This window comes from Phoca vitulina, unplaced genomic scaffold (genome assembly GCF_004348235.1).
Source record: "Phoca vitulina isolate PV1807 unplaced genomic scaffold, GSC_HSeal_1.0 scaffold3, whole genome shotgun sequence".
Lineage (NCBI taxonomy): Eukaryota > Metazoa > Chordata > Mammalia > Carnivora > Phocidae > Phoca > Phoca vitulina.
The window spans coordinates 78,191,017-78,217,606 of NW_022589706.1; the positions used below are offsets into that span (position 1 = coordinate 78,191,017).

Below are 26,590 nucleotides of genomic sequence, written 5' to 3' on the forward strand. Positions count from 1 at the left end.
ACCCCCAAGCAGAATAAATACAAAAATATACCTACACACACCATAGTTAAACTGCTGAAAATCAAAAATAATAATAAAATCTTAAAAGTAGTTGTGGGTGGGGAGGGTGAGAGGGTGAGGAGTTTGTGATGGAGAAAGCACATTCCATACAGGAAAACAATTAGAAGAATGATATCTGACTTCTCATCAAAAAAAGGGCCAGAAGATAACGCAATACACATGTATATGTGATTCCACTTATATGAAATCCAAGAAGAAATCAAACTTACCTATGTTGATAAAAATTAGAAAGTAGTTGCTTCTGAAGTGGAGAATTGACTAGAATGAGACATGAGAGAATTTGCTGCGGTGATAAAAGCTTTCTTTAGCTTGTTTTGGGTGGTGGTTACATGGGTGTATAGAATTGTTAAAACTCATCAAACTCATCAGTGCAATTTTAAATTATATTTTTATAAAAAAAAAATTTTTAATCCTAGAAACATAAATGTCTTTACGCAAAAATGTTAGTGATCATGTGATTACAAACTTGCCTGTTCCAGATACAGAGGAATCCATTCATATCTCAAATTCTCATAATAATTAAATCAAGGTGAAAATATAAAAAGTATGGTTTTACAAAAAGTATACATAAAAGCCTGAACTAGTTCTTAGCATAATCATACCTGTATTGACATGAATATCTTTATTCATATATAGAAATATAATATTATATCCACATGCTGAGTATATTTAATTTGATGTTCTACAAAAATAATGCTAAAGATCGTGATTTAATTAGCATTAAAATAACTAACATAGTGCCTATGAATCATTTCAAATTCTTTGAAAGGTTAACTCTGTCATATTTTAATTTTAAAAACTTAAAAATTTTTTAGTTATTGGTCATGTGTATTAGCAGGCTGAGCATTTCCAACTTAATGAAAATAAGCAGGCAAAACAACCTCATCCAAGATAATAAAAAGGGTTGCTGTAAATGATCATTTAGGCCAATTTAAAACTGTTTCATCGTTTTATAAAGGACCAACTATTCTGGGGTCAAGTCTCAGGATGGTTAGTACTTTGGAATAATGAAAAGAATTAGGGATCTTACGGTTGGAACAAAGATGATTTAGGACAAGAATGCTTTAAACTATTGACACAGAATATTTATTGAATGCCTATTATGTTTCAGACACTCGCTGGGCACTTTTTCTGTGTTACATCACTTAATTATCTCAATAGCCCTACAAATTTGGAAGAGAAGGCTAGGCTCAGATAATTAGTAGCTTGTTGAAGTTCACATAGTGAATACCGACTCTAAGCCTGTGCATTTGTGACTATCGTATTCTATATTGCCCAAAGGATATTTAGAGGAAATACAGTTCACCTCAAGAGAAGTAAGAATTGTCCAATAATCAGTGTTGTCTAACCAAGACACAGGCTGCCTTAGGAAGTAAAGGACACTCTGTCATTAGAGGTATGCAAGTAGAACCCAGATCATCTCTTATAAACTCTAGGAATACAATTCTTTTTTTTTTTTTTAATGTTATGTTAATCACCATACATTACATCATTAGTTTTTGATGTAGTGTTCCACGATTCATTGTTTGCATATAACACCCAGTGCTCCATGCAGAACGTGCCCTCCTTAATACCCATCACCAGGCTAACCCATCCTCCCACCCCCCTCCCCTCTAGAACCCTCAGTTTCTCAGAGTCCATAGTCTTTCATGGTTCATCTCCCCCTCCGATTTCCCCCCCTTCATTTTTCCCTTCCTGCTATCTTCTTCTTTTTTTTTTTTTTTTAACATATAATGTATTATTTGTTTCAGAGGTACAGGTCTGTGATTCAAAAGTCTTACACATAGGAATACAATTCTATTACTGGGTAGGAAACTGAAAAGATACCCTCTAAGGCTCTTTCATGTCTGTAACCTCACAAAGTATTCTAGTAGATTAGTGGATTTTAAGCTACTACTAAAAATGAAGTAGAGAAATGGAAAATAAGCCAACCTTCAAACTTGTAGCACCCTTTACTATCACTATAATCTGAAATCAACAGAACTTCTTCCATTTACATATCAGAAAGCACGGTTCAGAGTAGCACGACTGTTAAGAAAGGTAGCCTGAAAAACCATGACCACTTATCATAGTCCTAGTTACTCTTTTTGATGTACGAGATTCTTAATGAAGTTTGTTGTTGTTGTTTCTATTATATTATCCTAAACTTGAGGGATTTACTGACAGGGGTTTGGTGAGGTTAAAAGGTGACTGTGTTCCCATAATGATTAAACATTTATTTAATGATAAAAACATTTTAAGTTGCATTGACAGTGATTTAAAAGTTCACCAGAATAATAGTGTGCAGGAATAATGCATAAAGCATTGATTTCCAGGTGATGTTTTTTGTTTATTGTATGATGTGTCAGTGAGAGAGATGACCAAGGGTATGTAGAAATCTGACATTATCATGTAAATATTTTTCTTCATTAACTTTGCCCTGGTTTAATTATAGCAGAAAATTATATTTCATGGTGTCTTTTAATGAAAATAAATAAAAAATTATATCTTAATACCTTAAGTAACTACACTTTTATTTTGAAGATGGTACCTACTTTAGACAGTTTCAGCTTTCACAGGTTCATCTTCATAAAATATTTGATAAATTTTGACCCACTGCATACCATATAAGAAGGGACCAGTGCATTTATCACTGAAATACAACCATGGGATTTACCTATAGCCATTTAGTACTAACACATTTTGAAGGGTAAAATATTTCCTTACAGCAAAGTTATTAATGTATCCTGGAGGGCTTTGTTTTGTTTTCTGTTAAAACATACAAACCAACAAACTAAATAATTTATTCTGCCCTGAAACACCCAAGTGAATTGAAAACTCAACGTCTCATTTCCTCATTTCCTTTTTTGTTGCTTTAGTCTACAAAATAGCAAAGAGGTAAATGAAGCCAGATTCAGTTTTCCAAAACATTATGGAAGAAAATTGACTTTTGCTTTGACACCTTTGTTTCGGTTGCCATAAGTCTTCCCATTGCATGCTTCCGATAATGCCACAGCTATTCAAGCAAGCTGGTATGTAATTTCTGTGACACATTTTTTCCAGCTAGGTGTGAAAGTATAGAATAATAACAAACCATCACTCACCTGTGTATGTGTGTTTTTTCATTGAGATAGCAGTTTACACTCACCATTTTATAGTTATACATAATTAATACTCCTAATTGATAGCTAATAACTAATTATGAAACTCAAACTCTGAAACATTGACATGAAAGCTGTAAAATTCTGATGGAAATCTCCATACTGAAGATGTTTATAAAAGTGCTCACCTGTATTTTCTGTTGCAGTTCCTTTTTGAAAGAAAAAATTCACATAGAAATCTAATAGAACCCCTCCAGCAGTTATGTGTCCATTTCACCTTCAGAAGGCAGCGAACTAGGCATGGCAGTAGAAAACACAGAAAGGTTTTATAGATGGACCTATTTAATATTGTTAGTGTTTGGCTAATGTTGAAATATATTCAAAAAGAGTTATTACAATATGATATTTGTGTTCTGTTTTATTTTGTATTTAAGGGGTTGATATGCCTTTCCAAATTAAACTTACCCCCCAAGTAAGATGGGGGCATTAATGCTAGTGAGAATATCAGTTTATATTTATTGTATGATGAGAAATAGGAAGGACGAGATGCCTCATTGTTAAAACCACTGATGGTTTCTTATATGTGAAATCACACTGAAAGTCTGTTCTACTTTATGAGAATTACTTTTAGTAGATTGTGTTTGACTTCTTCTTATGGAATTCCAGACATGATAAAAACATATTAATCCTTTTACCTCTTATGCTTACAGATACTCATTTCAAAGAACTCCCAACTCTTCTCCACTGTGCAGCAAAATTTGGTTTAAAGAACTTGGCTATTCATTTGCTTCAATGTTCAGGAGCAACCTGGGCGTCTAAGATGAAAAATTTCGAGGGTTCAGATCCAACACATATTGCTGAAAGGCATGGTCACAAAGAACTCAAGAAAATCTTTGAAGACTTTTCAGTAAGGTTTTTTTTTTTTTTTCCATTTTATCTCTAGAACTCCTTATAAGTGTGTTTGTGTGTGTGTGTGTGTACATTGCCCTTTTGGAAATGATGCTACTGCTCAGCTAGAGTATAGTGTCTTTTGGTCCTGAGTCATTCACTGTGTTAAAAAAGCATTTTGCAAGATAGGTCAACTTGTTTTAGTATCACTATAAACCAGCTCTGACTCCATGCTTCTTCCCCTAAATAGCCCTTTTTAAAACTTGTCTTTCTGGCTTCTATATAGCCTGTTCCACATTGAAGAGGAGATGATGAAAAGGCAATGAAAACCCATTACCTTTATTCTTTCATTCAAGAGTCTGAGTTAGACACTGTTAGGCTCATGAAATTAGATAATTAGGTTAAAGGAAAGCATTTTGATAATCATTCAAAGTTGTCCATAAAAAGTTAATTCATGTTACTTAAATTTGTTTCTCATATGTGATTCTTTTTCTCTCTCTGTTAAGTCCCAGGTCCTTATTACGTAGGTTGAAACCCCAACTTTCAGAAGGATATTAGCTTAGAATTAGTAAGAATACAACCAAGGGAAGATTTTGAAGGAGGGGATACTACCTTAGTATATAGAATACACTTTGTGTTTTCATGATCAACTTTAGAAGAGCAATTATTTTCTCTTGTAACAAGAGAAATGTGTGTACATTTTGCTCAAAAAGTGAATTATGCTTCTGATGGCTCTTTGGAAAATGTAATAAGACAATAATTGTTTTGGTGAATATGTCAAAATTTGTCTTTGGATTCTCAGAAGATAAATAATTTTATTGTCAATGAACAGTTAATAAGGAACATTGAAACGCTGTGGGAAGCTTCTGGTCTTTTTAGCATTCATTCTGATTATTAGATTAAGTCAATGTAATATTGGACTTCTATAAACCGTTGGTATTTGTGGATTTCAGATGACAACCAATCTAACTTTTTCCACTTTTAAGAAATAGCAAAGTAGTTATCAGAATAGCATGGATATCATTCACAATGAATTACAATAAGAGATCTTTTGCTTGTATTTAAAATCAATACAGAAACAAATAAATAAACAAATATAGAAATAAAGTTTTGTAACAAAATTGAAAAGGTACCTTTTTTATTCCGTATCCTTCAAATTAGGAATAAAAATTTTTATTCCTAAAAAGATTTCAGACTGTGATTCTCACATATCTGATGAGTGCATTCATTTTACTAACTACTCTATAAAGTCATTGACTGGTGCAACATGGTATCTGTCTCAGGTAAGTCAATGAATCAATTCAGTCTTGAGCATATTTGCCTACAGTACTCTTGGGCAGGATATCTTGGTTGCCTGTCTCAATTCTCTACAACCCTATTCTCAAAATTTTAACCACTGGTGGACTTAAGTTAAAATTTCCTGTGAAAATCTTTAGCATCCAAGGTTACTTTCTACGATAAACCCTGATTTTCAAAGAGTAATGCTTTCACTTCTCATTCTCCAGTGAAGACTCAGCTTTTAACAGGTACAGCCCCATGCAAACTGCATGTGCCTCATAAGTAACATGGCACTAGATATAATGCCAGTAGATATGAACATAAGTTCAAAGATAGGATTTGATGGATATGGGAAATAATTTTCTTTTTCTCTCACATCCTCTGGGTATTTGTACCTCTGCTCCTGCAGTAATAGCAACGATACAAGTTGATGGTATTATGGTATTATAATCTATAATAGTACTGGAAACATGAAAGAAGTGTAGGTGTTAATTAGATAACATTCTCAAAAAAAAAAAAAATGAAAGCTACTCATTCATAATGAAGAGATTCTGTTCATAGATTAGCATGGATAGCCTAGATAGCAATCATTGCCTTTAGGTCACTGTTCACTCTTTTATAATGGCTGCATTCTAATTTTGCAGTTATACTTGATCGTTATGCTATGAAATTTGTTAAGTGATTTTATATATTTTGTCTCTTTGTGAGCTGTTAACATTTTGCCAGAATGTCTATAGTAGACGTTGCCATTATAGGTAGGATAGATCAATTACTTCGTAAATGTTCTGATGTCAATAAGGAAATGACAATAACAGTTATAAGGGACAGCAGTTTTATAAGGGAATATTATGGTTATGGATAATTAGGTGTAACAATTTTGTAAGCTACCAAAAACCTTTTTGAAAATGCGTGGTTAAGGAAAGAGGAACATATATTTTAGGTTGTGACACACATGGAAAAATGTGTTTCCTGTTGATTTATTTTTCTGATTATTCTTTTCATTATCAATTTTATTTAAAATAAATCCAAACATCTTATCTTCTTAGTGAAAGTATGCCATATAAACACACAGTGAGGGCGCCTAGGTGGCTCAGATGGTTAAGCGTCCGCCTTTGGCTCAGGTCATGATCCCAGGGTCCTGGGATCGAGTCCCGCATCAGGCTCCCTGCTCCTTGGGAGCCTGCTTCTCCCTCTGCCTCTCTCTCTCTATGTCTCTCATGAATAATATAAATAAAATCTTTAAAAAATAAATTAATTAAATAAATAAACACACATGAAATTTTATATCTAAATTATTGTAGCTAAGTCTTTTTAAGAGTATATCTAACAACAACAAAAAAAGAATACAATACATAATGCATATAACATACAAAATATGTGTTGTTTGACAGTTTATGCTATCGGTAAGGTTTCCAGTCAACAGTAGGCTATTAGTAATTAAGTTTTGGGGGAGTCAAAAGTTATATGTGGATTTTTGACTGTGTGGTGGGTCAGCATCCCTACCCCCCATGTTATTCAAGGGCCAATTGTATATGGAGATTTCCCAAAGATCTTTCTGTTATTGAATTTTAATTAAAATAAATTAAATTAAAAATTTCAAAAAAAGAGTATATCTAAATCTGGTAGAGAAAAAATGTACAATCTCATTATGCTACTACAATACTTTATTGTTTCTTTAATAATATTTACGTAGTTTTAATGTTATAATCACATTCTGATAAATCTAAGATTGTGACATAATGTGTTCAAACTTTCCATTACAAAAAACCTTTCCATTAACTATTGTTTCAGAATTATTGAAAGGAGTAGATATTCTTTCAGGTTTGAGGTTCACAATCCAATGAGCCATACTTCTGTACAGAAGAAATATATATTTTTAAATTCAAACATATTTTGCACCCAGCTGATTGGCTGATGTGTTCTATTCTTCCTAATCTCCCTTCAGTGAAACACTGTTAATTTTAAGATTTCATAGAGAATTACAACACAGTGTGTTTGGTCATCTCTGAATAAAATGGGTAGAAGGAAAAAGCAATTGTGATTTTTAAAAATACAGGAAAGAAAAGAGAACCATTGGCAAGCATTCATAAACAAACAAGTGCCCTATCTTAGTGAAACTATATGAATAATAAGGAAAAAGAAAAAAGGGAGGAAGCTTCAAATCACATCACTTACATTTCTTCATGACATTTTTCCTTTGAGAAGCTAATAATTTATACACAATATGTGAGCAGAATCTTTTTACTGTGAATGAATAGCTTTCATGTTTTGAGAACATTATCTAATTAATACCTACATTTCTTTTCATGTTTTCAGTACTATTATAGATAGTAATACCACATATTTCTAAAATCCATAAGGTCTTTCAAATAAATTACTCTATTTTCAGTTTCTGCCAATGTCTCCTGGGAGAATCACTCTGAAAGGTGGATGGACAAAGAGGATAAGGGTTGGTATTTAAATCTACAACCAAGTGTGAACCATGATTTACTTAAACTATCTTTTTTCTTCCACCACAGTGTTCACTTATGTAGTTTTATGTATATGTAAATAAGATCTTAATCATAAATCATTTTCATTAAAGTTTAGGAAACAGAAAATCAGCTTTCCATGCACTTTTTCTAGCTGGCTTTTCAGAAGGACTCTTCACTGGAAATCTTTCTCCTGCTCACATCTGTGATGAGACTTCTGTGACATCTTGCTCTCATTGACTTACCTCAACACTGCTCTTTGACCCTGTGGACAGTGGGCGTGTGTGTGCGCGTGCGTGCGTGCGCGCACGCATGACACAGAGAGAGAGGAGAGAGAGAGAGAGAGAGATTCTGTTCCTCTAGTGTCTGTCTGACAGACAATGACCCTGCACTTTTTTCCAAATGGTCCAGGGTTTGGAATGAAGATACAGAGGGTATATGTTGAAGCATGTTGAGAATCCCTTCATAAAGCAATGATTGACTGACTGGTATAGAGAAGCTATTATTCAGAAGTTAGCTATGTTTAGGCCAGTGAACATCACTCTTCTTGACTTTTTATATCTCTCAACCTTAGCATTGCTCACTTGGTGCTTTCTATACTATTTGTTCTCTAGTAGATTGCTCATTTAATTTAGTATGTATTACTATATACTAATTCAGTCTAAATAGCAGCATACCCCGCTTTGCCAATGTAGTTTTTCTTTCTTATAAGTCTAGAAGCAGATAATGGGCAATGGGTTCCCTTCCCCTTCCACTGTTAGGTGTACAGGAAGTGCTCAGCATGTATTTATTCATTGATGAGGCAGAAGGTAAGTGTCCAATTTAAGGGCTTGTTTGATCTCACTTACCCAACAATATCCTTAACTAGGTCCCATGATATAAATAAAATAATTGGTCATATCTCTTTATATTCAGGATTTTTTTTTAAGTTAAGTTTTAGAGAATTCGTGGACAAATATCCCAACTGCTAACCTCAGCATATATTTTTAATAGGCCAGCCTACAATGAATTTTAAAATTCTGGCCTTTGTTCAATATTGATGTTCTGTTAGAACTGAAGAACCTGGAACAAGTCACATAACTGCACTCGACTGCACACATTACAAATTCATGTTTCAGTTACGCTTTTGGAACTACTTAGCAACCTCTTTCTAAAATCCCATTAAATGCACCATAGTGGCTATTATAGAATTTTACCCCTCTGCAAGTCTGCAAACCCAGGTTTAATGCCCTAACTCTGCAGCTCTAAACATCCTGTTAAACTCCCTCATCTCCTCTCTCTTGTTTGCCAAATTTTCCATTTTTCTCTACACATAGGGCCTTGGGATTCAGCCAGCTCTGGATTTGAATCCTGACTTCATCAAATACCAAGTTTGCATCCTTGAACAATCTCTTTGCTTTCTCTTGGCTTCAGTTTCTTTATCTTCAGATGGAAAAAAATAATTCCTTACAGGGTGTTTTTAGGACCTGATGAAATAAATGTGAAAGTATTAAATACATAGTAGATCCACAATAAATGATATTGCATTCACCTTATTTCCTTGGATTGATTGTTGTTTATATCAATTTTAGTTCTCCCCATTAATCATACTGTCTCTTCCTTTTGCATCATTAATCTCTCCCATTATACTGACTCTTCCTTGAACAAACATGTTCAAATATACACGTATACACATGCGCATATACACACAGAGGCACACACACACTCCCAACAGCTCCGCTTTCTCTTCAGTTTGTTTTTCAATATCAGAATTAACTGATATAATTAACAGAATAATAGCTCTTCATTTCACTCTGAAGCTGCTCTGTCAAAGGCTTAATACTCTAGCATAGATCAGACCCATTGGATTCCTCTTAGGTGTCCTTTGGCTCAGGCTTTGGCATGGGTTTCCCTGACCCTGCCATCTTCCTAAATCTCCACTGACCCCTTGTGAGTTTCTTCTCTTACCCCAACAGCTAAAGTTCTTCCTATACAATCTTTTCTTATGACCGATAAATAAGTCATTGTCTTTAACTTGGGCCTTTCCTCTGACTTAAGACTCCAGTTACAGTTTGCAAACATCGTTATCTTTGATGTATTTGCTTCAGACGTGGGCAGTCTCCAGTATCCTAACAAGGGTCACACCCCTACTTGTGGTGGCTAGATGGTATTTAAAGTCTCTTGCAACCTTATGTTTTTATAATCATTTGTCTTCTAATCTCTTAGAAACCTTCCAAACGAGTTCTTTTGTTTTTCTCTGGCTTCATTAAAACCAATTAGCTTGTGTAGAACAGAATAGTCTCGAGCTGTCACTTACATGCCTGCTGGTCAAAAGGAAATGCAATTTCAGTGAGTACAAAATTAATCACAAATGTTAATTGGAGCAATCAGTATTGACACCATAGCTTTAGAGAGTAGACCTCATGACATAAACACAATGATATTATGCTTTCAGAATGAAAGTATACAAAAGCAAGTGAACTGAATTTCATTGGGAAAATATGAGTCTTGAAAAGTCTTATCTATTAATTGGTTTGAATTTCAGTCATTCTTGATGGTTGAGGATACAAAAAGGTGTATAATGTAATTCAGTGTAGACAGGGTATGTACTTTTCTATTGGTATTATGGCATGGTTTCTACTTTATATAAAGCCCTCTCCAAGGTCAGATTACATATGAGAAAAATACAGAACCATATATATTTTTTTAAAAAGAATATTCATCAAATATCATAGCTCTGTGCCAAGCAGTATGATTTCTTCATTCTTCTTATGTAGCAACACCTTCCTTGTGATATATATGGATGTGAGAAATTAAAGATTATGTCTGACTTATTTTGCCTCCAAAAATATAAAAGAAAAATAGATGGTACCAGTTGAAGACTAAATCTTGGGTTTGTTTTAAATAAATTAATCAACTTTCACTTGACCTGGGAAATCAATAGTCTGTTTAAATTTAGTTTGGCAAGTCAACTCATTGACTTATTCAACAAAATTTACTGATACCTATTAGGTATTGTTCTAAACACTGGGAATTCAAAAACAGACCAAAACTCCTGTCGCCATAGAATTTAAACTCTAATGGGAAATAAAAGACCATAAACAGTAATTAGTATATATAATGTGTCAGATGGACATTAGTGTTTAATACATTGTGTTGGGTGGTATGTAGGGGGAGATTTGGGTGGCAAATTTGAAATGAGTAGTGGAGAAGTCCTCACTGTAAAGGCAGTCTTTGGGTAACAACTGGAAAGCTATGAAAACCATGCAGATATCTGGAGGGAAACTGTTCCAATAAGGGAAAACCAGCACAGCAAATGCAAAGCCCTGGAGGTGGATGTGCCTGGCATGTCCATGAAAGAGGAAGTTGCCCGGTGTTACTGAAGCAGACTAAATGAGATAGAAGGAGAATAGTAATAGGGTCAGAAAGGTCACAAAGGCCAGTATCTGTAGAGTGGTGTGGGCAATGGCAAGGATTCTGGAGGATGAAAGCCATTAAGGAATTCCAAAGAGAGGTATGACAAGTTCTGATTGAACTCTCTGGCTGCTACTTAGACAACAGACCGTACAGGCAAGAGCAGGAGGGATACGAATGATACGTGTGTATGTACATTTACACGTGAATATATATTTCTCCTTAAAAATTAATCATAATAAAAAGTCTTTCCAAATATTGAAAAGATGGAACAGTGATTCACTGGGAGAACAGAGAGATTAAGTATTTTCTAATGATGCATGAGCGCCATGATACTTTGGGAATGATTCTGGTAAATATTTTACTCTTAGTTTGTCCCAAGTATGTCTTATTAGCTGTGTGTGGAAACAAGTGTAAAGCATATTCTATATCAGACATACATTCCCTCCAAGGGGTTAGGAATCTCAGGTGAAAATCATGTAGGGGAGGAGACACACACGCAGCCTTCTGCTGGGATGAGCGTCTTAAGAGAGAAAGGGAGCTGCCAGGGGTAAAAATCAGAGCGTTTTCATCTGTCAGACATTAATGTCCACTCTCATTGACAAATCTGAAACTCAGAGCCTCAATTTTAGCCTGTGGCTGAGACTTCAGCCTAAACAAGAACATCTCTGCCTTTATTAGTGTTTAATTTGCTTTTCTCTGTACTGCCCAGTCCACTTATTCAAATCTGGCTCTCACTAAAATATCAGTAAGCCAATTAATCCATTTCCTTAATGAGAACTCTCTATTACAAGAATGGTTACTGCATAGATTTATATTGAATCTATCAATCTTGCATTTGGTGGGGAGAATGCCAATTATCCGAGCAATCTGGTTCATTACCGCAGTATTGGACCGCGTTGCTGAACAAGCCTGCAGTCGATTACAATAGCATCGTGGGAGTGGGGAGGGCTTGGAGTTGATTGTTTGTTGAAGACCTATTACATATGTGGTTGGGCTAGAAGCTCTATGCACATTTCCCTGTTACGTGTTCTCCACTACTCTCTGAGGGACTGCTACTTTTTATTTTATATATTTTGGGAAACAGAGGCTCATAATTTGGAGAGTCAGTGAAATTTGGATCCAGAATCTTCATTAGATGGCTTCCAAAAGAGATGGCTAGCCATAAAAATAAGAACCTACTAACTTTAGGGTCTCACTATGTGAATTCTGTAATGATTAGAATGGTTCTTCCCAATTTTAGCATAGACTATAAAAGTGGAAGAGAAAGGGAATGGATTTTGTATCAGCACAAAGGGAGCCAGAATGATCTAAATTTTAATAATAAATACTCACTGAGCGAGCCAGGTCCTCACCTCCAATCTGCTTATGCTCTCTGCCCTTGGCATTCCAACCTTATACCCATATAATGCTTCTAAATAGAATGTGACCTCATTGTTATATTGTTATCATTATAATCACTCCCCCATATTTATTGAGCACTTATTCTGTATCTGACATAATAGGATTGTTAGAGGAGGGAAGGAGAACAGAGAAAACTCTGTACTTTTGTTTTTCTCTGAAATCCACTTCATTAAATATCAGAATGTTATAAGTTTCAAATTATGTATATGAAAGGCCTTTGGAATTTATAAAGCTTATCATGATTTTTAAACTTCCCCCTGAACATAATTTAATATTTCAATCAGTTTGTGAGTTATTTTTTTTTTAAAGATTTTATTTATTTATTTGAGAGAGAGAGAATGAGAGAGAGTGAGTACATGACAGGGGGGAGGGTCAGAGAGAGAAGCAGACTCCCCGCTGAGCAGGGAGCCCGATGCGGGACTCGATCCAGGGACTCCAGGATCATGACCTGAGCCGAAGGCAGTCGCTTAACCAACTGAGCCACCCAGGCGCCCGTGAGTTATTTTAATACTTAGCATTTTATAGTTTTAAAAATTACATTACATATATGACACATGAATAGTCCATAGTATGATTTTTTTTCTTACCTGTTTAAGATATCACTCCTGAAGTAAATGCAGCAAATAATATTCATCAAATTTCCTTTTAAACAGGTTATACTGTAACATTCCCTCAAACAGAGAATGAATATGTTTATTATGTTTTATTTTAGTCTGTCTTCTACTTAGTAAGTCAATAGAGGTTTTCAGTTCCCAGAAAAACTTAAATCGTCATAATCTGTGTAGTAGAGATTGGCATTTAGCAACATTAAGCCAATGCTGTTAGCCCTTCCTGGTGCTTATATTCTAATTAGTTATGGAGAGATAGTAGATGAATAAACAAACAAGGTAATTTCAGAAGGTGATATATGCTATGAATATTTTTAATTAAATAAATAAAATTCAATTTAAATCTAGTTATAAAAAATGGAAATTTGTCACATCATGCTTAATATCATATGTGTTATATAGACCTCCACTGAATACTAGATCATGATATCTTCATAACATAATCATGTGTTAATATAATTCATGTATTAACAAATTCAAGCCTAGAATCTATTTCCTTTATCACACTCTCAGTTTGGTAACAGTACATCAGAGTTTATAATTACATATTAATGTATGTGGATATGTGTTTAATATCTGTCCCACAGAACTGCAAATTCCACAAAAGTGTACGTTTGTTCACCAATGTATCTGCCATACCCACACAGTGGTTGTCTCAGTAGATGCTCTCTCACACACATACATACCTATATGTACATTTTATGTATTTGTTCCATAAAAAAGAATTGTTTCTACAAATATTAAGAATGTACTTTATGCTGGATATTAATATATTTACAGTAATACAAGACAGACAAGTCATTCCTCTCATGAGCTCACATTTAAATGGAGGAATAAAGAATAAGTATTCTTTGTTATCTGTCCTTCAGAATTCTACCATAAACTTTGCCCCCTATATCCAATCTCCAACAAACAGTTAAGTACTTTGGAAAAAAGAACAGGTTAGTGTCAGAATCAGTAATAACAAAATTAGCAAAATGTTAGACAGAATTTGCTATGTACTGATAGACGTTTTACTGCTTTATGATAAAAGCTATGTTTTATTACCCCCATTTCACAGATAAAGGAATGTAGCATAGAGTGATTAAGTGACTGCCCAAAGTCACAGAGCTAGCAAGCAGTAGAGCTGAGGTTTGGAATTCAGGCAGGGTAGCTCTAGCTTGTGTGCTTTAACACTGCACTAGACTGTATCTCAATACTTCAGAAAGGCACACATAACCTTTTTTTAGTGTTTTCTCTATCAGCTTATCCCACTATAAATCTAACAGAAGACCTTTCTGCATAAAATTTTTGTAGTACATTACATACAATTCAATGCAAATGGAAGTCTTGGTCCAAATTCAGTTTCACCTGTGCTCCATGCAGATGGACTAAAAGCACCTTTAAAAATACAGAAAAAGAAAAGACCAAATTCTAGTTTTAAGAGGTCAAATTAGCTAATGGCCTTTTTATCACTATAGTTTTATCACTATAGTTTTACTGACTCTCAAGAGTATTTGATGGTTACTTTTATGTTGACCTGACTGGACAATGGGTTGCCTGGATATTTGATCAAATATCAAGTCGGTTGTCTGCAAGGGTGTTTTTGGATGAGATTAACATTTGAATCGATAGACTGAGTAAAGCATATTGCTCTTTTTAATGAGTGTGGGCCTCATCCAATCTGTTGAAGTCCTGAACAGAACAAAAAGACTAAATCTCCTTTAAACTGGGACTTCGGCTTTTTCCTGCCTTTGAACTCAGACTGAGACATTAGTTCTTTCTGAGTCTTAAGCCTGCTGGCCTTTGCCCTGGAGCTACACCATTGGCTCTCCTGGGTTTCCAACTTGCTGACTCACCCTGCAGATCTTGGGGCTTTCCAGAACTGTGAGCCAGTTCTGTATAATAATTATCTGCCTATATATATATATACACACACACACACACACACACACACACACACACACACACACACATCATGTTGTTGGTTTTGTTTCTTTTGGAGAACCCTGACTAATACAAGTATTCATTTTATTTTAAATTTCTTTCTATGATTTATTTTTTTTTCTCAATCACTCAATGGTACAAATCAAGATGAGGCAATAATCTGAGTGCTAGATTAATCCTGTCATGTTGCTGTTTGCTACTGGGGATGAAACCAGTTATTGAGTCTTTCTCATGAGGAGAGAGAGCTGGAGTGCCAGAGATGAAGCAAGAGATACACAGAGCCCCAGAAGGCAGAAAGACAAAAGCAGACAGATGGGCCTCAGACGAAGCAATAAAAATCCATAACAATTCAGGAATAGGTAACTAAAATTGTTCTAGGGAAATATCATGAGAATCAGTTAAAATGTTTCCTTAAAAGAAAATGCAATCTTTGTATTGGTTTTCACGTAACTCCTAGGAGGTGTTTGGGTACACAGGCAAACATACTTTGGTGCCTGAAGAGTCTTACTGTCAATAGGTGGATGAAGGATGGGCCTGAACAAAATGCTAGTAGACCTCTCTTAAGAAATACTAGCAAAAGGGGGTGCCTGGGTGGCTCAGTAGGCGAAGCATCCAACTCTTGATTTCTGCTCAGGCCATGATCTCAGGGTTGCAAGATCAAGCCCCACATTGGGCTCCATGCTCAGCAGGAGGTCTGCTTGAGATTCTCTCTCTCTCCTTTTCCCTCTGCCCCTCACCCCACTTACATGCTCTCTCTCTGTCTCTCTCTCTCAAATAAATAAATGAAATCTTTAAAAAAGAAGAAATACTAGCAAAAGATTTCAGGTAATCACACTATAACCTCAGTAAACATAGAATTCAGCTTTTTTCCATATTCTCTCTGATTTCCTTAACCCTTTGACAAGTAGATATGTTAAACAGAATTTAAATAATGGCCATATTATATGTTTCTCTAAGTGTGTGACTATGTCTGTATAGATAATCCCTGACTTATGATGGTTTGACTTAGAGTGATTCAATTTAATGATTTTTTGACTTTACAGTGATGAGAAAGTGATATGCATTCAGTAGAAAGCGTATTTCAAATTTCGAATTTGGATCTTTTCCCAGGCTAGCAATATGCAGTACAATACTCTCCCATGATGCTGGTGTCAGGGAGCAAGCATCCCTGTCCCCTTCAAGGGTTCTTCTAGCTGGACTGAGTCCAGTTGACCTGAGACAGATTAACAGGAGAAAATCAGATTTAACAGTATACATATGGGAAATCCACACAGCCATGGGAATTCCAGAGACAGTCAGGCAAAATGAGGTATACATGTCATTCTGAACTAAAGGAAAGGGGGTAAGAGTCTGGGATTTCATAAGAAAGAAATGCACTTTGCAGGGTAATAAGAAGAGCAGATGTTTGGTAATTAGATGTTTGCCATGCCATACACATTCAGATCATTCAGATAAAATTTATCTCTGTTAATAACCCTTATTCTGGGATAGACTCCCAATTTAGATTTTTCTATGTAATCAAGGGAGGGACAGATTTTCCCTTGAGCCCACAGGGTCTCAGTTGCCTTTGGCTCAAAATAATCCACATGCCAAATTGGTGCATTCTGGGGGGACCTGTCCTGAACCCCTTTACTGGGTAGTGGCAGTAAACCATAGCTCCCAGTCAGCCGTGCCATGACAAGCATGAACAACCAACACACTTAAAACAATTCTGTGCCCGTGTAGCCATTCCAATTTTTCACTTTTAGTATAATATTCAATGTTTCATGAGATGAATTCAACACTTATTATGAAATAGACTTTGTGTTAGATGATTTTGCCCAATTGTAGGCTAATGCAACTGTTCTGAGCATGTGTAAAGTAGGCTAGGCTAAACTAAGATGTTTGGTAGGTTAAGTAGACTGAATGCATTTCTGACCTATGATCTTTTAAACTTATGATGGGTTCATTGGGATGTAACCCCATCATAATTCAAGGAAGATCTGTATGTATGTTTGATAAAAGATAAACTGAGGCATAGTAAACATTTTAATAGTTTATTTGAGCAAAATTTATTGGAATCAGGCAGTGCCAAACCAGAAGTGGTTAGGAGCTCTCCACTGACAGGAGCTGGGGGAGAGATTTTATAGAGAAAAGTGAAAGCCGAGCAAGGAAATTATTGATTGGCTGTAGCCTAAAGTTTAGTCAGCTGTTTGTCATTCGTTGTCCATGGGTTTTGATTTTGTACTCTTGAGGCATTTACAGACTTAGATTTTGGTTTGCCAAAAGTAGGCCACCATGACAGGAGAGCCACTTCAGTCTAATGGCACCCTTGTTTAATTAATTTAATTTATGTGTTCATAAAATTTCTCTCAGTTCCACTGACTTGAGGTCAGAATTTTGACTTTCCTAAGGGGACTTTTTTATGGTTTCAGATTAGTTGTTCTACAGTAATTCCATTTTCTTAAATATTTATAAATTAAATACTATAACAAATTGTAGTATGTCAGAAAGTGGAGGGCACCATTTTGTGAGGCCCAACTGTCACCACAGAGCACAGCTTAAACAGCTTTTGAAAATAGAACTGAAGATGAAACTATAGCTGATGTTGTAATGCGTATCATCCACTAAGTGGCTGTTTCCTACGTTAATGAGATGTCTTTCTTCTGTGTCAGTAACATTTTCGCACTTCTGAAAAAAGAAATAAGGTGAGACCACCCATTCTTCTGGGAAATATGTACATCTCCTAGAGGAGATAAAACATTTTCAAATAGAGTTAAGCCTATCCCTCAAACATAGATGAGAGGCAGAACAATAGATTTTACGAATGGGCAAAAATTACAGGATAAGACTAAATATGAAGTTATGTGATAAGAATCATCATTAAAATGGATCTAGTAAAGATGTTTATATAGGGCTGTCTGATATTATTGTACTCTTTTTTCTGTGATTTTGAAATAGCCTATGCTGTGGAGATACCATAATATCATCTGTAGACTGTACCCTGAAAAATATTCTTGCCTCCCCCAATATATGGTATAAATTAGTTACATCAAAAACCCTGTTTCCCTTGAAATGCAAGCACGAGTTCTAGACACACAAATGTCATGAATCATTGGCAAGGGGTGATTGTGAAATTTATCAAAAACAATGGCCCATGGTGGGACTAGGGCTATAGAAAGGGAGATTATTTGGAGAAACTAATGGACACAAGATTTAAGAATTTTATTTATGTTGGAGTAACAGTAGCATATTCAATGATCAGAGAAGAAAGGGGTAAAAAAGTAAGAAAAGTAAGAAAAAAACCAAAAAGGTTAAGCATGAGAGTACCCACGAAGAGTAATTTCTTTTGCAGAGAAAACAAGTCATTGAAAGAAAAGCATATTGAAGAGGTGCAAGGTTTTATATGGCTGTAGCATTGGCACTTTTGACCTAATACAAAACGCTATTATATCTGTACCTTAATAAGAAAGGTGAGTGTTTCTCAGTGTTTTCCCAGCAGTTCTCACTGCTATGTTGCAACCTCTTCACAAGTATATCATCATATTTTGATCCACATGTATTTTAAAAAATAACTTAGCATATCTAATGTTATAGTGATGATTGTCAAAAAGAATAGTGAGCTAGGTAGCACAATGTAAATAGAGACAGAAACAGCTTATTGCAAAAATAAGAGTGAAAGAAGTAACATCAAGTATGTAGCAAGAGAAGGTCAAGTATTTATTGAAAGAGTGACAATTCTGCCTTCCAAGTTTAGTGGAAAGTGTCCAGGACAGAAAACAATTCTACTCAGACCTCATGACAGTGCTGAAAGGCTACCAAATGGATGGTATCATGACTGTGGACTTTTATAAACTCTGCGAGACACTGACACTCAGCAGTCAGGATTCTCTTGTAATTATTGCTGGCTTGTTTAGAGTGATTTGAGTCTTTTCATCCATTCTAGTTGGCTGCCAAAAAGCTGGTATCTCACAGTTTGTCTCACTGCAGCCACATAAATACTGTGAACTCTGCCTTAGGGCCTGGATACCACCAGCAAGCTGCCCGGTATAAATGTGAAGCCAAGAGCCAAAAGCAGAGGAATGGGCATGGGGCGTGGGATTGCTTATTGGCAGAAAGAAGGCCAACCATGTATTAGCATTAACTAAGGTAAAGCTTCCAGATTGAATTATAAAAGCCTTCGTTAGCAGTTTAAAGGGTATATGCTAAGCCTTTTGAAACAGTTTTGTATTCAACAAATGAGACTGTGGCCCTACAACTTCCTTTTAAAATGGGTCATTCAGTATCTCTCTACTCAGTAGTAACTGGATGAGTAGGCTGAGTTGTATATGTGATATGCTTACAGGCTGCAACAGGGAGGAGTAAAGGGAAAATGATTTAATGGCTGTTATCTTTGAAGGAAATGAAAATTTTAAGCAGTGAAAGCTTCCACCACATGTATCCCAAGTAAATTCTAGAAATCAGAACTACCCCTTTTGTTTTATGTTTATGAAGAGACTTTCAGATGTTGTTTCTGTCAAAACAAGACAATCACCACATCAAAAATCAATGATGTATTGTATGGTGACTAACATAACATAATAAAATTAAAAAAAAAAAAAAAGACAATCAAAGGTTGGTGTAGCCAGTGACCTTATGGCCATAGCTTATAAACAACCAAAACCAAAACAAAACCACTAGCTCACCTTCAAACTCTGAGAACAATTCATCCCTGAGTTAATGATTCCATTTGTGGTACCATAACAGGCTCTCTTGTGCTGTACTGATACTAGAATGCCATTTTCAAACAACTTTGCTAGGTCACCTCTTCCAAAGTACATACATATTTGCCAATACCATAGTTCTTCATTACATTCTTATTTTATGGGCAGTGTTTACCCACCTTTTTTCATAATCAGGACCATGGCTAATTCCCTCTCTTTCTTCTGGAACTTACTGAAATGTCATCTCAATGAGGTCTACTCTGACCCTCTGCTTGAACTGCCAACCCCAATCCCTCCTTCACCTGGCGTTCCAATTCACCTTTATGTTGCTCAACTTTTCTTTTTTTCTGTAACACTTACCACTTTCTGAAATACTACATAGCAGTATTAATTGTCTGCCCCCACCCTACCTGAGAAGATACGTATTATGAGGACGGGGATCTTTGTTTTGTTTTTATGGCATGAAAAATCTAAAGTTGAAGAAAGCAGAGCACTTAAATTAACATATTAAAATTGAACACCCACGCTAAAATTCTAAAAGCAAAGCAATGAATAACTTATAAGAAAAGTTCTTAAGGAGTCAATCAGGAAAACATCTGGGTCAGAAAATTGCCTTGTGAGTGTAAATTAAAATATAAATCTTGCTGTGGTCTGTTAATTTTCTGAGAAATACATTTGGTTCATTAGTGGGGCACTGGGACTACTCATTAGCTGAGTAGAGAGAAATATACCATCAATACCTTAGCCCAATGCCCATAATCTATTTTTTGAGAAGATATCTATTTTAATTTTTGAAATTTATCAAGACAAAAGGGTGAGAGGAAAAAGGGCTCTGCCTTGAATTCAACACATTCAGTTTATCATCAAATGCCATTGAAAATACTATATAACATCATAATTGATAGAACCTGTCATATTTCCCTCAAGTAATTAGTTTAAGGAGGCCTTTAGGGAATATATGAAACATGGATCAAACCCTGTCACTACAGTCATACTAAAAAGTTCAATCACCAGGAAAAACAAACAAACAAACAAACAACCCTGACAACACATATATCAGGCACAATTAAGTGAATGGTATAGAGCCCTTGGGGAACATCCATCCATAACAGCCATTTCCTGCATTGAGTAATGACTAATCATACTGTATTCCAAAGCTGGTCCTTAAGACCTTTGCATGCAGAGTAGGAATGTGTTCTCAGTTCATACCCCCATGTTTTCTAAAATTATACACAGCATCTTATAGTCAGTCCTCAAATTATTTTATTATTTTATTTTTTTAAGATTTTATTTATTTATTTGACAGAGAGAGAGAGAGATAGCGAGAGACAGAGAGAGAGCACGAGCAGGGGGAGCAGCAGAGGCAAAGGGAGAAGCAGGCTCCCAGGTGAGCAGGGAGCCCAATGTGGGGCTCGATCCCAGCACCTAGGGTCATGACCTGAGCCGAAGACAGATGCTTAACTGACTGAGCCACCTAGGTGCCCTCAAAATATTTTAAACTATATTCAGTCAAAACTCATCTCTCCCTACTTCCAGGAATAACATGGCCTGAGTTTCTTCATCCCATGTTCCTAAAATCACAGGCCAAGCAAGTAAATAGTAATTACCGGCTCTCTCTACATGAGATGTATCCTTTCCTGAAATATTATGCACTGAAATCCTAATCTTTTGCTGAAATCCCCATTCTTTCAATATTTTGAATTTATATCATTTTTATTGGCTTGACAAGAGTAACTTTCCTTCCCAAATGGGTTCTGCAAGGGCCTCTGTCCCTACCTGTAACTTCTATACCTGCTGCCTTCTAAATTTTACAACATTCTTTTGTGGGATAAAGCATTGTCATTTGGGTTCTGTGGCAGGTAAACCTTATAGTAATCCTAAAAAGCTACTTCTGACTACCTATTATAAGATAGCCTAAAATGTGATATTAATTTCTTGAACTACATTCATTTTTCCTTACTAGTTGTGGTAGGGTAATTACCACTAAATATAGCAACAGACAAATTTTTATGGCATAATACAGTATGTAACACATATCACATATTCAACATAGGTTGGCAGGGTTGGAGAGAGGTATCCATCCTACACAATAACACAGAAATTTAGGCTAATGCGTGCTACACCGTCTAATACCAGCAGTACGTGGAAACTTGACTTCTGAAGTCCCAATCTCAGGAGAACAGAGAGGTGGAGGATTAGAGACCTGGGCTCTTTGCTTCTGCTAGAAGTGACTGACCTCACTTCCTTTCACAAATCATTGGCCAAAACAGTCACATGGCCCCAACCCAACTACAAGGAATTTTGAGAAATGTAGTGGAATGCATGGAATATTTGGTAAGAACTCTCTTTGCCACACGTTTCGCACATCAGCTATCGGCACTAACTTAGAATAGATCAAACTTCAAACCACGTAATTTCAAGAAAAATACATTTTAATGTGTCCAGATATTCTGAAGGCATAAGAATATATAAAATAGAATTCATCAATAAGAAAGTAATTTTCAAGAATAACACTAAAATCACAAAATTGATCTCCTCTGGCAAGCTAGCTTCTTTGATGCTACTCATAAGTCTTCTAAATGACACAATTAACTTGAGCAAGAGTGAATTCAACTGGTACTTTCCTTCTTGACCATTGGGTGAGTCCATAAACCAAGCTACATAGAGCTTGTTCATCTGTTGTCAATTTGCTTCAATTTGTTTCTTTGATTATTGCCCCTAAGAGATGTGTTCTTTCAGTTTCCCTCCCCTGTGCATCATTATGAAGCATTCACATAGTTCTCTAGATAAATGAATGTAATTAGAATGATTAATGTTCCGTATATTAAAAATTGCAATGGCAAGGACTTTTCACTGTTCTAGGTAGAAAAAAAATGATATATAAAGTTATTTTATTTAGTTTTTTAAAAAATAAACTTTATATTTAAGAATACTTTTAGATTTAAAGACAAGTTGTAAAGATAGTACAGAGTTCCCCTATACTCCCCACCCAGTTGTATTCTCTATTAACGTTCTACATTATTATAGTATATTTGTCCCAATTAATAAACCAATACTGATATATTACCATTAATATACTTTATTCGAACTTTTATATTTCCTTAGTTTTTACCTAATGTTAATTTTCTGTTACACAGTCCCATGCAGGATACTACATTGCATTTAGTTGTCATGTCTCCTTAGGCTCCTCTTGGCTATTACAGTTTCTCAAACTTCCCTTGTTTTTGATGACTTCTCTGTGAAAGAGTACTGGTCAGGTATTTTGTAGAATGCCCCTCAAGAGGGACTTGTCTAATGTTTCTCTCATTATTAGACTGAGGTTATGGGTTTGGGAGAGGAAGACCACAGAGGTGGAGTACCAGTCTCATCACATCACACCAAGTCAACAGAACAGACTGTCAGCGGGACTCACTACTGCTGTCATCCTTGTACGCATGGCTGGGGCAGTGTTCCTTAGGTTTTACCACTGTAAGGGTGTTTCCCTACCCCCACTTCATGCTGTCCTCCTTGAAAGGACATCACTACGCACAACCTCCACTTAAGGGGTGGGGATTTATGTCTCACTTCTTTTTTCAAACCCTAATCCTGGCCAAAGCCTCCCACCCCAGTCGATCATAGTGTGGTGGCAGCTCACCTCCAGGGAATGGCCAGGTTTCTATGCCCTACTTCCCTGAGAGGTACATAAGTGTGCAGAATTCTTCTGCACAGGCTAATTGCCTATTCTACCTCCATTTACTTATTTTTATGCAATCATTTATTTATATCAGAATGGACTTGTAGATGTTTATTTTATATTTTGAGTTATAATCCAATACTATGTTATTTTGTTGCCCAGATTGTTCTAGCTTTGGCCATTAGGAGCTGTTTCAGTTGGTTTCTTTGTCGCTTTGATGAACCCATCATTATGGGTTTCTTTTTTTATACTTTTTTACTTTTTGGCACTATAGTTTGTATAATGTCTTCTATATTTCCCACCCCTGACCTAGTATCAGCCATTTCTCAAGGAGCTCTGGTTCCTTTTGTTGGAGAATGGTATTAGAAATCAAGATTTGAGAACAATCCATTGCTACTGGGTTAGCATTCCTTCTAAGCCCTGTTAGCTGACAAAGCAAAGAAAGCTAGGAGTTTTTCATTCAGTTTTGACTGAGGTCACCCTCAGGTTTACTGGGATTCCCAACAATCCTAGTCTGGAATAAAAGATTTTTCCTTCTTATCTGAATTACTTTGACAGTTGTGGAAACCTGCAAGAGGATAAGAAGAACTTCCAGTTCTGAAAAATAAATGTGGAAGTCTTGTCCTGGAGGAGAGTGTCCTCTATTTATTAGAAGTGTAAGGTGGGACTATGTATAAAGCCAGTATTAAAAGTGTGAAAAGTGTGATAACTGTATGTATATATACTATATAATATATACTTATATATATTTGATAAAAGTGATAGTTAAAGGTTTGCTTTTGAATAAAAGTAGGGAGGTTTGAATTTATTCCAAAGTTTTCACTTTAACAATTGAATTAGTACTGCTATTATTTCCCCCGCATTTCTTTGGAGTTGTTATTGCTCCTTATATTTTTGTGTTATTTTTGCTGACCCTCCTGATAGCCACTGGTGTAGGGTGGCTGAGACTCCTAAGCCGTGAAATGGAACAGTAGACTGTGGTTTTTACTGTACCATGTTGAGCCTCTCCAGTAATTGGACTTCATGTGAGAGTGAGAGCAATACTTATTTATATCAGGAGGTAAGCCCAAGAACCAAAAGAGGGATCAGGAAGAGTGAACACTGATGTGCCAGTCAGCAGGGCTGAAACATCTGGGTGCCTACCAGCCTCAGCATCTTCATTTTTCCGCTGTTACTAAGACTGGCAACCAGGGACTTATTCAGCCTTAATTGATTCTGCAGCTGCATCACCCAAAGTCATTCCATAGAATTTCTCTGACTCCACAGCCACAGAGCCCCTTCTTAATGCACCCTGAAAGTTCTGTGCCATCAGACAAGCCTTTTCATCCCCATAGTGAGAAAACCTCTAATAAGCCACGCAGGAAGGTGGGCATTCCGAGCCTCTTCTTTCTCAGAGAGCTCAAGAGGCCCGGATTTCTCTGTAGACTGTTATGTGCTGAGGGTTGAGCTAGAAAGCTAGAAGTGAGAAAATAACATAAGTAAGTGAAACAACCACGCGCGCATCTCAACATTGCTCTCTTACAGAAAATAAATAAATGTGCAAGCTAAAAGGAATTTTGAAATTGTTTCAGGTCTTAAAGTTAAGTGACTATACAGAAAAGAAGTTGAGTTCTTTCTTAAAAAAAAATCGGAGTCTTAAACAATTTATAGTTCTCATTTTTCTAATTCCATAATTTAAGTGTCAATTTACAACCAGACTTTGTAGCTAATTCTGTGCATAGACACGGGAGATAAAATGCTGAGAGGTAAAAGAAGGAAAAAGTAGAAAAATAGAAAAGTTTCATTTTTAAGCATTTGAAATGCTATGTCTATTAAAAATAAAATAAATTCTTTCATTCAACAAATCTTTATTGAATATCAGTCAGGGTGCTAGGTACTATGGCAGACCTTAAGGATATAAATATTAATGAGATGGACTCTGCCTTGAATTATATGACAGTCTGGTGTGATTATAGTAAGTGTCGTGAATAAGTATATCATCTAAACACTCAGAAGTTAATAAATAGATTATCCAAACACTCAGCCTCTAAGTTGAGTTCCAATGAACCAAGTAGGAGTAGCCAAGAGAAGAAGTAAAGAATGGACATTCTAGGCATAAGGAGTAGGATGAGCAGAGGCTGGAAGTGAGAGAGAATATGATTTATTTATTTGAAAAACTGCAAGTGCCTTTAATAGTGTTAAAATAAATATTTGGCATGTGACAGGAGAATTTTCAAGAAATCAGACTAGAAAAGTGAGCTTGAATCAGTCATATTATCAAATTAATACTTAGTCCTCGGGACAGTGGAGAATATTAAAGGGGTTTGGACAAGAGAGTGATATGATAGTAACCAAGATTTAGAAAGAACATTCTGGCCACAGGGTGGAGAATACACATCAGATGCAAAGGGACCCATCAGAGGAATGGGGATGGGGGAGCCCAGTGGAGATAGTGACAGAGGGGAAGACAGAAAGTGGTCCAACCAGGAAGGCACTGAGGTGACAGGACAGGATGACAGGTCATGCTGGCTGTGTTGGTATGAGGACTGAGGGAGCAGGAAGTTTCCGGCTTAAATTTCTGAGTAAGTGGTGGGGCTTTTAGCTGGTACAGGGAATAAAGGGAAAAGAGGAGATCTGAGAGGGAGATAGGAGCTGGGAGGGAGCAGGCACAAGCTGTGCTGCAGGGCGTGTCTTATACTCACATGTAGGTGCCCGTAGGAAGTCTGACCCCTAGATCTAGCTCTCAGGAAAAAGGTCCGGACGACAGACAGTGGTGTAGTGGACACCGGGGCAATGGGAAAAGCGACCTTAACAGAGCATTTTTTAAAAAGGAATAGTAGTACGGAAAACATAAAATATCTCACAGCATAGTGATTAAACGCTCAAGCTCTCTCCTACCTAGTTTTCTGGTTTTATTTTCTATTTCGTAGTTGTTATTTTTGAGAAAGTTACCCGATTTCCTTAGGCTTTCGTGTCCTCTGTAAAATGAGGATAGTAGCTAAGAGGATTGCATAAATTAATATGTGTGATTTGCTTTAAATAGTGCCTGGCATGTGTAGATAACCAGTATATGTATGTGTGTGTGTGTGTATGTGTGTGTATGTGTGTATGTGTGTGTGTGTACACATGTACGTGTGTGCATAGACCT

At 36.1% G+C, this 26,590-nt stretch overlaps 1 protein-coding gene across 1 annotated transcript in view; it reads left to right on the forward strand.

The window, feature by feature from the left end:
• Window positions 1-26,590, forward strand: part of BANK1 (B cell scaffold protein with ankyrin repeats 1) — a 307,032-nt gene that overhangs the window by 150,713 nt on the left and 129,729 nt on the right. The window contains 1 exon segment of the mRNA XM_032398831.1: window positions 3,851-4,047. Coding sequence (XP_032254722.1) covers window positions 3,851-4,047 — 197 coding nt within the window.